Source organism: Heterodontus francisci, chromosome 19 (genome assembly GCF_036365525.1).
Source record: "Heterodontus francisci isolate sHetFra1 chromosome 19, sHetFra1.hap1, whole genome shotgun sequence".
Classification (NCBI taxonomy): Eukaryota; Metazoa; Chordata; class Chondrichthyes; order Heterodontiformes; family Heterodontidae; genus Heterodontus; species Heterodontus francisci.
The window spans coordinates 43,292,464-43,305,888 of record NC_090389.1 but is presented as its reverse complement, the minus strand read 5'-3'; the positions used below and the strand labels follow the sequence as shown (position 1 = coordinate 43,305,888).

The 13,425-nt window shown below is 40.7% G+C and overlaps 1 protein-coding gene across 3 annotated transcripts in view; it reads left to right on the top strand.

The window, feature by feature from the left end:
- The window catches only part of LOC137380038 (chemokine-like protein TAFA-1), a 563,202-nt gene that overhangs the window by 497,331 nt on the left and 52,446 nt on the right, over window positions 1–13,425 (top strand). For all 3 annotated transcript variants that reach the window (XM_068051560.1, XM_068051561.1, XM_068051562.1), the window contains exon 4: window positions 5,153–5,277. In XM_068051560.1, the coding sequence (XP_067907661.1) occupies window positions 5,153–5,277 (125 nt within the window). The remainder of the gene's footprint in view (window positions 1–5,152; window positions 5,278–13,425) is intronic.

The window sequence follows — 13,425 nt, the reverse complement described above, 5'->3', positions numbered from 1 at the left end:
CAGAAAGCAGCAGATACTACAAATGTCAATGAAGGCTGTACAAGTCAAGAAACAAGATTTCAGAGAAAGACTACTGATCTTCCACATCTGACAACAATACAATCAGGGAAAGTTGTGAAGCCTTCTGACCGATTGAATCTGTGATGTCAGCGACTTGGGGGGGAGATGGAGTAGTATGTAAAAAAATAAAAAAAAGAATGTATAAGATATATATGGACAAAGATTTGGGGGGAGATGTAGTATAAGGGTGTGAAAGGGTTAATGTTTGAGACAGTGTGAGGAATATCTCCCACTGTGATGATGTAAGAGATCACATGTGAGAGAGACTGGAGGGAGATGCAGCATGGCTTCAGAGGAGTCATATAGACTTATGTAAAGCTGTATATAGTTAAAATGTAATAAATGAGTTAATATTAAAATTACCGAAGACTCAGTAAACTCTCCTAGATAGACTAACCAAACACACAAATGGTGGCAGACTAACCAAACATGCAACAAGAATGAAATCTTTAAGAGGTGCAGGCTGGCTTTTACTCATGCTAGATTAGCATGGACCTGGGCCCCTGATGAGCGTGCAGCCAGTCAGCAGCATGTTTAGCACAGGGCTGCACACCACAATCATAGAGATGAACAGGTAGCACAAAGTTTGCATGCTACCTTCATGACCTCAATCAGTGCCTCTGCATTGAGATCCCCATGCCCTCAAATTCGCCATATCAAATTTTTAGCCCTTTGCCTGTTTTTGAAGATGTGAGAAAGGTTTTGTGGAGGCTCAGGATAAATTCAATAGCCAAAGCAATTTTTAAAGAAAGGTTTTCAGCTCATTATCTGGGGAACTTTACTAAAATTTACCAAGATATCAGGGTCAGTGAAAATATTTTTGAGGCCATAAGGAGCTATGAAATCACCAATGAAGGTAATCTCATAAACCATGAAAGCTGAAATATCTCAGTAAGAACAAAAAAAGACACATTCATCTCAGCTACCTGTCTATCTATAAGGCTACATTTCCTTTAATACTATGTGATCTAATGTGCCAGAGTTCTTGATCCAACCATCTTCAGCTGTTTCATGAATGACAGTCCCTCTGTCATAATGTCAGGAATGTGCTGTTGTTAATGATTTTACAATAATCAGCTCCATTTACAACTCCTTCAATCATTAGATAGCCCATACTGGACAGTAACAGGACATGCAAACTTGTGCTGACAAGTGGTAAGTAACATTCACGCTCTTTAACAGCCAGACAATTATTGCCTCCAGCAAAAAAAATGCCCAAAACCTTACCATAACCTTGAATGATACCACCATCACAACGTCCCCCACCTTGAACATCTTGAAAGATACCATTGAAAAGAAGCTGAACCGGATCAGCCATATCAACACCATGGCTGCCACAGCAGGCAAAGGCTGGGCACACTGCAATGATTAGCTCACCTTCTGACCCCTCATTGCCTCTTCACCATCCACAATGCTCTTGTCAGGAGTGTGTTGGAATGCTCACCACTTGCCTAGATGGCTGAAGCCACAACAACACTCAAAAAGCTTGACACCATTTGGGACAGAGCAGTTAACATGATTGGCACCTCATCACCAAACTCAAGATCCACATCCTCAATCACCAGGGCACTATGGCTGCAGTATGTATTAACTCTCCAAACGTACCTTGATAGCACCTCCCAGTCTTCTACTACCAAGAAGGACAAGAGTATCAACACCATCCGCTGCAAATTCCCTTCCACTTTGTACATCATTCTGACTTGGATATATTCTTCTATTCCCTCATCATCACTGGGTCAAAATACTGGAATTCCTTGCCATTGTGGGAACTTCATAACCACAAGACTGCCGTGGTTTAAAGAGAAGGTGTGTCATTCCCTTCTCAAGACAACTAAGGAGGTGCAATAAATGCAGCAATCACCCACAACCAAAGATTTTTTTATGTTATTTTCAAAACAATCTTCTTATGTGCCACCTTAACTGGCTTCTGAAAGTCTATATATACAATATCTCTTTATATACAATACCATGGCCTTTTTAGAAGAACTGGTTCTGAAACAGAGATGGAAATGAGGAGGAATTTCTTCTTTCAGAGGGTCGGTAATCTTTGAAATTGTCTTCCCCAGAGAGCAATGGAGGCTGGGTCATTGAATATATGCAAGATTGAGCTAGACAGATTTTTGACCTACAAGGAAGTAAAGGGTTGTGGAGGGCCGGCAGGAAAGTGGAATTAAGGTCACAATCAGATCAGCCATGAACTTATCGAATGACAGAGCAGGCTTGAGGGACTAAATGGCCTGCACCTGCTCCTATTTCTTATCTTATATTCTTATGAAAACTTGAACATTTCTGTTATGGCAACCAATTAGTTCCACCAATATTATGTCTCTAAATGTTGGACCCTGAAAATTATGCCTGCCTTCTATGATATGTAGATGTTACATAGGGAATATGTTGCTATTGATTCTACACTGCAAACTGCAGTAAGCACATTACTGTGGTGTTGATACCAACTAATCGTACAGGTCAAGATCTCTGAAATTCCCAAGTTCAAAATCTCATTGGCCAGCAGCCAAGTTCAGCCTAATGAAAAGAGGAAGTGTGGTGTCTTGCTCTTTTCAGCATGATTGGGCTTCAAGCTAATAGGTAATCTGAGGGTCACATACTGCATACTCTGTGCAGATTCACATTTATTTTCTCTGGATGTAAAATAATTTAGTGCTTTGCTGCCTCCTTTAAAAATCCTCTAACCAAACTGCAAGCATCTTAATGAGACTGAGAACTGTGTCCCCTTAATTGAAGACATTGCTAAATTAATTACATTTTTATCACAGCAAGACTGAAAAAATTATCCTGTCTCATATCTTTTCATAAGTCATACTTAACTGTCTCCCCACTGCTGCCTGAAATTCTGGTTCTTTATTTACATTACATTTCAGCATGGCAATTTTCTGTCATGGCAAGTAGAGCAAGACAATAAAAAAAAGCTATTACATACTGCAATTGCTGAGCCAAGGAACTTCTGTTATAGAACAAATCAGGAATAAAATTACAATTTCTCTATTCTCATAGCTTATATAAACCATATGTTAGACGCCAAAAGCATGTTTAAACACATTTGTAAAGGAAAACACTGAACATTACTCCCAGTTTTGGAATACTAAAACGGAACAAATCACTATAAATTATAACATTGTACTTTAAACATTATATAAAAGCTTATTTTTCAGACATTTTAAGACTAATAAATGTTTGCTGCATATTGAAAATAGCTCAAATATATTTTCATTATGAATCTCCTTTGAGGTGTCATTTTGTTAGCATCTCTCTTTAACAATGAATAATGGCTTATTCATATCCTCATGATAGATTTAAAAACCTATTATTGATGTGCTATGTTTCTTCTACATTATTATCCATGTGATGCATTAAATGTTCAGAAGTAGGGGGTATTGGAATAAATCTCAGTATAAAAAGTAACTCTGAAATACATAAGGTTTAAGCAAGCCTTTTAGTTTTGTTCTGTTTTCTTCGATTCTACGCTGCTAATAGGGCAGACCTATTACATTGGGATGTAGTTCATTCTTGTTTCATGGAATTTGTAGTGGTCATTGCAGCAGCTGCTCCTGACTCTTTAAGTGCAGTGTCTATACACCATCATCCTGTTGGACTCCATTTTCCAATGACATTTGTAGAAAATAGGCAATTGCAATTTTAATGCAGGTGCTGCGGGCTGAAAATAATTTTGCTTCCTGTTTCAAGTTCCACTCTTTTCATGTGCAAGTATGATCTTGAAAGATATCATTCCCTATTCTCATTGCCTGGTGACACAAATACAACCCTTTAGCTATATTCCAGACTGTACAAAATGTTGCTGAAGCTAGCAGATCAGATATATTGTCATTTCCAAAGGAATTCACTAATATGAACAGATGCACGATCTATAATGATCTTTGTATCCTATTTTGAAGAGGTTGTGAAAAAGAATGTCTTTGCAAGTAAACCTCCCCTTCTATCTATTGTGGTGCAATTAATCAAGGAATGGTGGTGTTAGCCAATGGATTACAAACATTCTACAATAATTTAGGTCACAGTAGAAGTATTTTCTAAGATAAAGTTCAAATTAAAGATAATTTTCATTTGCCTTTTCAGGTGTTGACTCACAAACTGTCAGAAAATTATTACAATTTTTAGAATGCTTTGCTTAAATCTAAGCATTTTTATAATTGCAATTTATAATGAAAATAAGACTACCTCTTGATCTTTGTCAACTGGGGAAAACAGATTTACTATCACAACAGGCATAGATTTATATGGGTATATGTATATGTACCTTACTATGCAAAATTTGGAGCTGTTTATGGCTGGTGATTTAAATATGAAATATGTTGGTAAGCAGGTCTAGGGTAAAAGAAAAATGTAAATATTTCTCTTTTTTGATCAATCCAGGTTACGTACTATTCCTCCAGCTGAAGGGGACGTAAGTAACCTGGCATCCTTGTCCGAGCCCACTGTCAAAATTGCTTTCAATGAGATGAGCAATAATGGCCCATAGTAAACCCTACACTCCCAATAATTCTTCTTGCTTCCCTGTGAGAAAAACACTTGAGTGAAGTTGTGTACAAAACCATGTTCTACCATTCTATGGTATAGCATGGTATCAATGTGCTTCCTTAAGAAGTGATGCCCTACAATTCGACCTAATACAAATTCAACTGCTGTTGACCTAAGACAAGAGAAAATAAGCTGAACTACTTTATCTCAGATGATCTAAAGCATGCAAAATGATCATGACTGATGGAATTGTTTTCTTAGCGGATACCTGAGACCCAATATATGCATGTGTGATGAAGTGGTGAGACTCTGATGGGACCAGTTTGAAATAAAATGTATGCATTCAATGTTTCTCTTCCTTTGCAGCATGGCAGATGCAGCACTTTGCAAACCTGGAAATAACAAAATCATTCACAATGCTTTAAAAAATTAAATCTGTTTACATTTTGCACCACTGTTAGGATTGTTTTTGCGGTTTCTCATAGTATTATCAAGAAGACTGTTTAGAAAGAATACAGAATATATTATACTGATGAAATGCTTCCTTGAACAATGATTCATTAGCCATTTCTTTTATCTGTTCCATGACCTTCTAAAGCTTCCATTGTTATTGGGAAATGGTGGTGTGAGATGGACCCCTGTGTAGAGGGAGAGGAGTGCAAGACATTACCAGATAATTCAGGATGGATGTGCGCTTCTGGCAATAGAGTTAAGACCACAAAGGTAAGAATCTGAGACTATCCATTTAGATCACATAGAAATTTCTCAGGCATTTGCAAGTCAAACAGAAAACCTTAAACAATTAAATAAAAAAAGGAAAAACTTTTCAAATGCAGTCAGGTCATGCGAACATACAAATTAGGAGCAGGAGAAGGCCACTCGGCCCTTCGAGCCTGCTCCACCATTCAATAAGTTCATGGCTCAACTGATACTCCACATTTCCACCTACCCCCCGATAACCTTCCACCCCCATGCTTATTGAGAATCTATCTACCTCTGCCTTAAACATATTCAAAGACTCTGCTTCCACCGCCTTTTGAGGAAGAGAATTCCAAAGACTCACAATCCTCTGAGAGAAATTTGTTTTCCTCATCTCTGTCTTAAATGGGCGACCCCTTATTTTTAAACAGTGACCCCTAGTTCTAGATTCTCCCACAAGGGGAAAACATCCTTTCCGCATCCACCCTGTCAAGACCCCTCAGGATCTTATATGTTTCAATCAAGTCACCTCTTACTCTTCGAAATTCCAATGGATACAAGCCTAGCCTGTCCAATCTTTCCTCGTATGGACAGCCCGCCCATTCCAGGTATTAGTCTAGTAAACCTTCTCTCTACTGCCTTTACATCCTGTACTGCATTTACATCCTTCCTGAAATAAGGAGACCAGTACTGTACACAGTATTCCAGATGCGGTCTCAGAAATGCCCTGTACAGCTGAAGCATAACCTCCCTACTTTTGTATTCAATTCCCCTCGCAATAAATTATAACATTCTATTAGCTTTCCTAATTCCGTGCTGTACCTGCATACTAACCTTTTGCAATTCATGCACTAGGACACCCAGATCCCTGGGCATCTCAGAGCTCTTCAATCTCTCACCATTTAGATAATATGCTTCTTTGTTATTCTTCCTGCCAAAGTGGAATTTTCCCACTTTCCCACATTATACTCCATTTGCCAGGTCTTTGCCCGCTCACTTAACCTATCTATATCCCTTTGTCACCCCATTATGTCCTCTTCACAAGTTACTTTCCTACCTATCATTGTGTCATCAGCAAATTTAGCAACAATATCTTCAGTCCCCTTCATTTAAGTCATTTGGCTATGCCATTTCTTTTTTTAAAATATTTAAAGTTGAGTGAAATTCTGTATCTCAGAATCTCCACTTCTCTTCTTTTCATCATTTCCCACCTACAGCCTCTGCCATTACATTTCCTGTCTCGGCACTGCGGGCAATAGGATACTCCAGTCACAGAAAACTGACAAAAATAATAGTTGGTATAGTGGGTGAATAAAAATAGTTCACTGATTAATATTGGGAAGAGAAAACCAATGGATTCCATACATTCCAATGTTTGAAAGGGATTTCATTTGTCCGTATCCTTCTGCTCCCAATGCAGCCATGCTTACCTCAAGTGTTATGCATATGTTATACAGAATTGCCCTTTTAATTAAGTAGAGCTGATTGACATCTACCACCATTTCTGAGTTATGAAATAATCTAACCTAATCTAGGTGGATTCAGGAGGCATGCTCATCGGGGGAAAAAACCACTTTATTTGGTGCATTTTCAGCATTTTGGAGTAGGCATGATAATGAATAATATACATTTTGGTAACCAAATCTGAGAAAAATAATGTACTGGTACTAGTTTAAAATTGTTCTTATCCCTGAATTGTTGCCCCACAGTCCATGAATCTTATCCTTTCTTTTCCACTTGAATATAATTTCCTTTATTTTGGTTGGTTGCTGACCCTATTCCTATCCTCTTTATACTAACTAACACTATTCATTATCTGATATATTAGGCTTACTATTTGCTTAGCAGACCATGTCTGTGTATTTCCTCCTTAAGACTACAATTTTTAATGCCCTAGTCAACAATTTTCACTTTTTTGTTGCCAAGCCGTGTTCTTTTCTTTCTGATCCATTTCTTTTAACTATCCATTACTAAAGGATAGAAAACACGGGATGGTGGTAAATGGCTGCATTTCTGACTGGAGGGAGGTATACAGTGGGATTTGCCAAGGGTCAGTACCTGGAAAACTGCTGTTTTTGATAGTGACTTGGAATTGGGAGTACAGGGCACAATTTTGAAATTTGTGCATGACATAAAACTTTTTAGTAAACATTGAGAAGAGAGTAATAGACTTCAAGAGGACATAGACAGGCTGATAGCATGGGTGGTGGCATGCACATTGGAAGTGCAATGATACAACATTTATGGACTAACTCTGAAGAGTTATGAAAAAATGGATTTTGTCTTAAAAGAATGAACCTTCATTTTAAAAAGTGAACAATGGTCCAAAATGGCAGCTAAAGAAAATGTGGATTAGCCTTTTGTGTATTCGAACAGTCTGACAAAGACAAAGAACAAATCTTCAAACCAACAGGTGCTAATAAAAACCATCTTACATCTATCCTAAAACATTCCAGAATTGAATGTCTTCTTCTAAAACAAAGGAGATGTGAAATAGCCATGTCCTGGGCCATTGTGTGATCACCATGGGTAAGAAACCAGCGTGTCTCCAAAGAGGAGGTTGAGAGGTGACACAGTTTTACCTTAAAACAAAGACAGCCGGAGAGAGACAGAGACTGGCCCAGAAGGTGAAGTTACTTGTAACAGCTGACATTCCAGCAAGCCAGAAAGCACATGCCCTACCGAGAAATCTGACATCTACATTACACAGCAATGAAAGAGAGTTAGAAATGACCCACCATCTTCAACAGAACCTTCAATCAAGAGAGAAATCTACAATCATCTCAGGCCTGCAACTATCTAGGACTTGAGTCTTAAGAGAATTCAACAGGTTTATCGTAACCCTTCTCCTCCGCAAAAACCCACCTTCCTCGTTCTCTTCTGTATCTGCTTCTTGTGTGCGTGTGAGAGCGAATGCGAGAGTGGATGTGGTTGCAGAAATTTCGGGGTAAGGTGTCTTGATCAATAAACAATTGAATTTCTGTTTTTTAAAACCTACAAGAAAGCCTGTCGTTGTTTGGTTGTTTGAAAAATACATCACCAAGGAGCTAAACTATAATACAAATACACTTGCTGTGATCAGGTGGGGAGTTGAACAGTGGGAGCTACCCATGTCACACCACAGGGCTGTAACAAATTGGGGGCTTGAAGCCAGGATCTGAACTACCAGACAAACGAGATGTTTGGAAAATGGGAGGAAAATTGACCTCTAAAATTGTGAAAATATAAACAAACAGGTTTTCCTGTATTCTGATTTTTATCTATGGTACTAGAAACAAAAGAGATGGCCACATTTAATGCTAAGGAGTTTGTAGAGCAGGGAGAGATATCCCATGATAAGTTAAACAAATTAAGTGTTGAAGATTTTAAAGCTTAACTACAGAGATGGTAGTCACTTTCAGACAAAAAGCAAAGAAACCTGAGCCGGTGAAAAGTCTAGCCAACCTTTTCAAACTTATCCTTGAACTAGAAGAAGAAAGCCTAGAATCAGAGTTTGAAAAGATAATTCTAGCTTTTAAAAGTTGGAGACTGGTCAGGACTTCCTTCTCTGCTTTCCTTTTCTGCTTCCTCTGCATTCCTGCTATCTCTCCTTAGTTTGTACAAGTTACTGGACCCAAATTTTATTTGGAGTTCGTTATTTATGTATTAATTCATAGTCAACGGCCAATTTTGCTGCTTCCCTTACTATTGTGATTCTTCGTGCTTTGATGTGGGTCTTCTGATACTTGGGATGCTATTTTTAAACTCTTCCAGCAACATCACTTCTCTCAAGTTTTCATATGCGGGCTCTAGCTTGACAGACCGTATCCAGTGATCAAAAACCATATGTTTGATTCTTTTGAATTCAATGTGTGGCTCTTTTCTGGGTGTGTCAGAAGTTCTGTCTATGTAGTTCTGGTACCAGCTCATATGCCCAGGCACCAGCCAAGGAGATAACCATCCTCAGGGATACCAGTTTTTTTTAAACCCTACTGGCAGCCAAACTGGCAGAAATGCCACCGGAAAGCAGAACAAATACCATAGTATTAGTAAAAGGGCTCACTGGCAAATGCTTGAAGGTTTCCTTGGTTAAAATTTACCTACACAGTAAGTTGGTCACGATATTCAGAATCATTCTGAGCTTACCCATACAGGGAGGGGGTAGACCTATTACTGGGCAATGACTTAGCAGGAATCATTGTATTGGACCCAGAAGTTCCCGAACAGTCCACAGAGATTGGAGAAACTGAGGGGAGAAAACAAAACTCTGTACAACTGCAGAGGAGTGGGGAAGTTGCAAAAATCTCACAGTGGGCAATAGAGCCAGAAGAATTTTAAAAGGCCCAGATACAGCCAAAAAGATTTAAAGAAGCTAAGATAAAAGCTGCAAAAATAGAAAGAAAAGCAACCGACATTTGCTTAGCTGAAACCTTTTTTAAAGATTTAAATAGGGACAAAGAAAGTTTCCAAACAGGAAAGAAAAGAGTGAGGGAGATGCCTCACCAGTTGGAGTGCCACAGAGGAGTGCACTGGAAGCTGGATAACCACGTATGCGCAGTGGTGTCCCAGAGGACATGGGGCAGATTAGGGAAACACTTATCTCTGATATAAAAGGAAAGGGGAAGGTAACATACCCTAAAGTGAACCACACTTGTGAAAATCGCAACAGAACTAAAAGTGAGGTCAGCATGGATCTACGGCGGCACAGTGGCGCAGTGGTTAGCACTGCAGCCTCACAGCTCCAGTGACCCGGGTTCAATTCTGGGTACTGCCTGTGCGGAGTTTGCAAGTTCTCCCTGTGTCTGCATGGGTTTTCTCCGGGTGCTCCGGTTTCCTCCCACAAGCCAAAAGACTTGCAGGTTGGTAGGTAAATTGGCCATTATAAATTGCCCCTAGTATAGGTAGGTGGTAGGGAAATATAGGGACAGGTGGGGATGTGGTAGGAATATGGGATTAGTATAAATGGGTGGTTGATGGTCGGCACAGACTCGGTGGGCCGAAGGGCCTGTTTCAGTGCTGTATCTCTAAACTAAACTAAACTACCCACTGAAGAATCATACAAACAGGTTCCAAATCCAAAACTAATCTAACTCAATAATCAGGAGTCAGAATCCAGCCAGAACAAGGGGCAGGGGCTAAAAAAACAATGAATCACCCACTCTCACTCTAGAAATAAGAACTATCAATGTGCCAGAACCTGAATGGTTAACACCATGTATTGTGGAAGCAATAGTTAAGGGGTTAAAGCTTGTGCAAACACCGAATCTCGCCACAAGCAGTAACAGAAATTTGCATACTACAAGCTTCACCAACAATCACATGGTACTGGAGATTAACATTCCTAAAGTAGTACAAACTGGTGCGAGAGAAACTACAACCCCATTTGACAACCTGTAACCAAAAGAAATGCAATTTTTTGTTGGTACCTCATCTAAAGGAAGTATGATGAAAAATGTAGGCTGGAAGCCTGGGGAATGAATGAAATGAATGCATAAAGTGGTGTGACCCTAAACTGTCTTACTGTTTCTTTTTTCCTCTTTCTAAACCAAAGAAACAAACAACATAGAAATGAAATCCAAGAATTTCATTTTTTCCCTTTTGGGGGAGGTGTCACACACATTGGAAGTGCAGTAATACAATATTCACAGACTAACTCTGAAGAGTTATGAAAAAATTGACATTTTCTTAAAAGAATGAACCTTTAATTTAAAAAGTGAACAATGGTCCAAAATGGCAGCTAAAGAAAAAGTGGATTAGCCTTTTGTGTATTCAAACTGTCTGACAAAGATAAAGGACAAATCTTCAAAGCCAACAGGTGTTAATCAAAACCATCTTACACCTATCCTAAAAAACATTCCAGAATTGAATGTCTGCTTCTAAAACAAAGGAGGTGTGAAATAGCCACATCCTGGGCTATTGTGTGATCACTGTGGGGAAGAAACCAGAATGTCTCCTAACAGGAGGTGAGGTGATACAGTTTGATCTTAAAACAAAGACAGTCAGAGAGACAGAGAGAAAGGCCTAAATTTGAATTCGATGGCGTGTCCACATTCAGCAGCTGCCACCAAGCCCCCGCGATATTATGCAGAGGGGCTCATTAGCATCACTGTGATGCGTCGCCCCCCCCCCCCCCCATATTTCATGGGGAGAGGCGGGACATCCGGCGCAGTGAGAAACCATTTGACAGCTGTGTAGCAGGTGCTGGGGCCCTATTTTAAGCACCCCGGCACCAGCTTCCTGACAGCTGTCAAAGAAACATTTACCTCACTGTTGAAGAGTGGGGCTGCTGTCAATCTGGCAGCAGAAAGTGCTGGAGATACTCAGCAGGTCAGGCAGCATCTGTGGAGAGAGAAGCAGAATTAACTTTCAGGTGTATAGCCAAGTTTACAGATGCTGCCTGACCTGCTGAGTTTCCCCAGCACTTTCTGCTTTACTGCCACATACTTACCATGTCCACATACTTACTATGTCCCAGTGTCCTGTGAAGTTGCGATCCTCTTCTTCCACTCAAGTGTTACATTCCTTCTTGTAGGTGTGCCGCACCTGAGTGAATAATGTTAATTTTGCACATTCGAGGACGTGACACTTACATGTACCATAAAAGGCAAATACACAACAGAAATAAAAACCATAATTGAAGAATATTTACATACTATCGGCTTCTAATCATCTGACTGTGAAAAGCTGCAGACTAATATGCATTTGGAATCTGTATTCATTTCTCTGCTAACTGTTATGTGAAAATACATCTAACTGCAATTAAATGATCTTTGTTAAAAAACAGGAAAATATGTTCATATTCTACTGCAATACTAACTAGAAATATGAAACCAATAAATATGATCAGCTGCAGCAGAAGCAAAGTGTTCATGAGCATGTGTCGATGTTGAAAAACCATGACAACAGCACAGATTTCCACACTAGTCCTGCACTGGTTTTCAAACATGTGCAAGACAAACCTTGCAGCCAGAAGTTAGAACAGTTACACGGTGGAGTCACCTTTTTAGAGGACCACACCAAAAGCCGAGGATGGCAGAGAGGTGCTCTAGGATGGCCCCACAGTTCAGCAAAGGTCCCCTGCTCACTCTCCTCCAGGCTGTGCGGGCAAGGCGGGAGGTCCTTTTCACCAACGATGGTAAGAAGAGGCCCTCCTGCCTGAATAAGGCAGCCTGGCTGGAGATGACAGAGGAGGTGAGTAGCCGTGGAGCCATCCAGCGCCAAAGGGTCCAATGCCGGAAGGGGATGAACGAGCACTCCCCCAGCCAGCCAGGGCCCTCTAGACCTCGTGCACACAGGGTACGAGCACCAAAGTCGTCCACAGCCAAAAGGCAATCAGATCAGCAGCCTTCCTCCAGTCAGGCTGCTAGCGCAGAGGTTGCACGGAGAAGGGGCACGCACAAGCATTTGCAGAGAATACACTGACACAAAAGGCATGCATAGGTGTCACAGCAATATAAATACGTCATTCAGTAGATGTTCCTCACCAACATGTGTGTCCTTTTCTCTGTGTGAATGATGTGTGCGAGCATGTAGCACCAATGTCACATCCCTTTGCACCATTGGCCCTTCATGAGAGCCAATGTATACAATAACATCATTGCCATGCCACCATTACTCGTGCGTCTCCATGGATGCAGTGATATGGACATTGGCTCAGTCAACTGCTGTCTCTAATGGTTTACACAGGGATGCTGCAGATGTGGACTGGTGCACAGCAGGTGAGCGAGGGTGATGTTGTGGCTTGCAGAGCTCATGTCGGTTCCTATGGAGCAGAGAGCCTTTGTCTGATAAGTCACTGCCGTACATTCCTAGCTCACTGTTAGCCCTGCATGCAGAGCATGGGTGCCATCTGCCTTCCCATGTGCCTTTCCTGTTGTAGGTCCTCTGCACCCTCATTGTCTGAGGAGGAATCCTGTTGATGTCTCTCCTCATCATGCCAGGCCTGGCCCTTATTGGGTGTGTAGTGTGCAGAACACAGCGAGCAGCAAAGAAAGGAGTTGGCCTTTTCAGCCTATAGTACAGGGAATCACCCTATCTATCCAGACATTGAAAGCACATTTTCAGCATGCTGATAGCCTGCTCAATGGTGGCTGTTGTAGCTCAGTGGCCGGCGTTGGATCTCTCCTCTGCAACAGTGGTGGGGTCTCTCACTGGTGTCAGGAACCATGTCTGCAAGGGATAGCCCTTGTATCC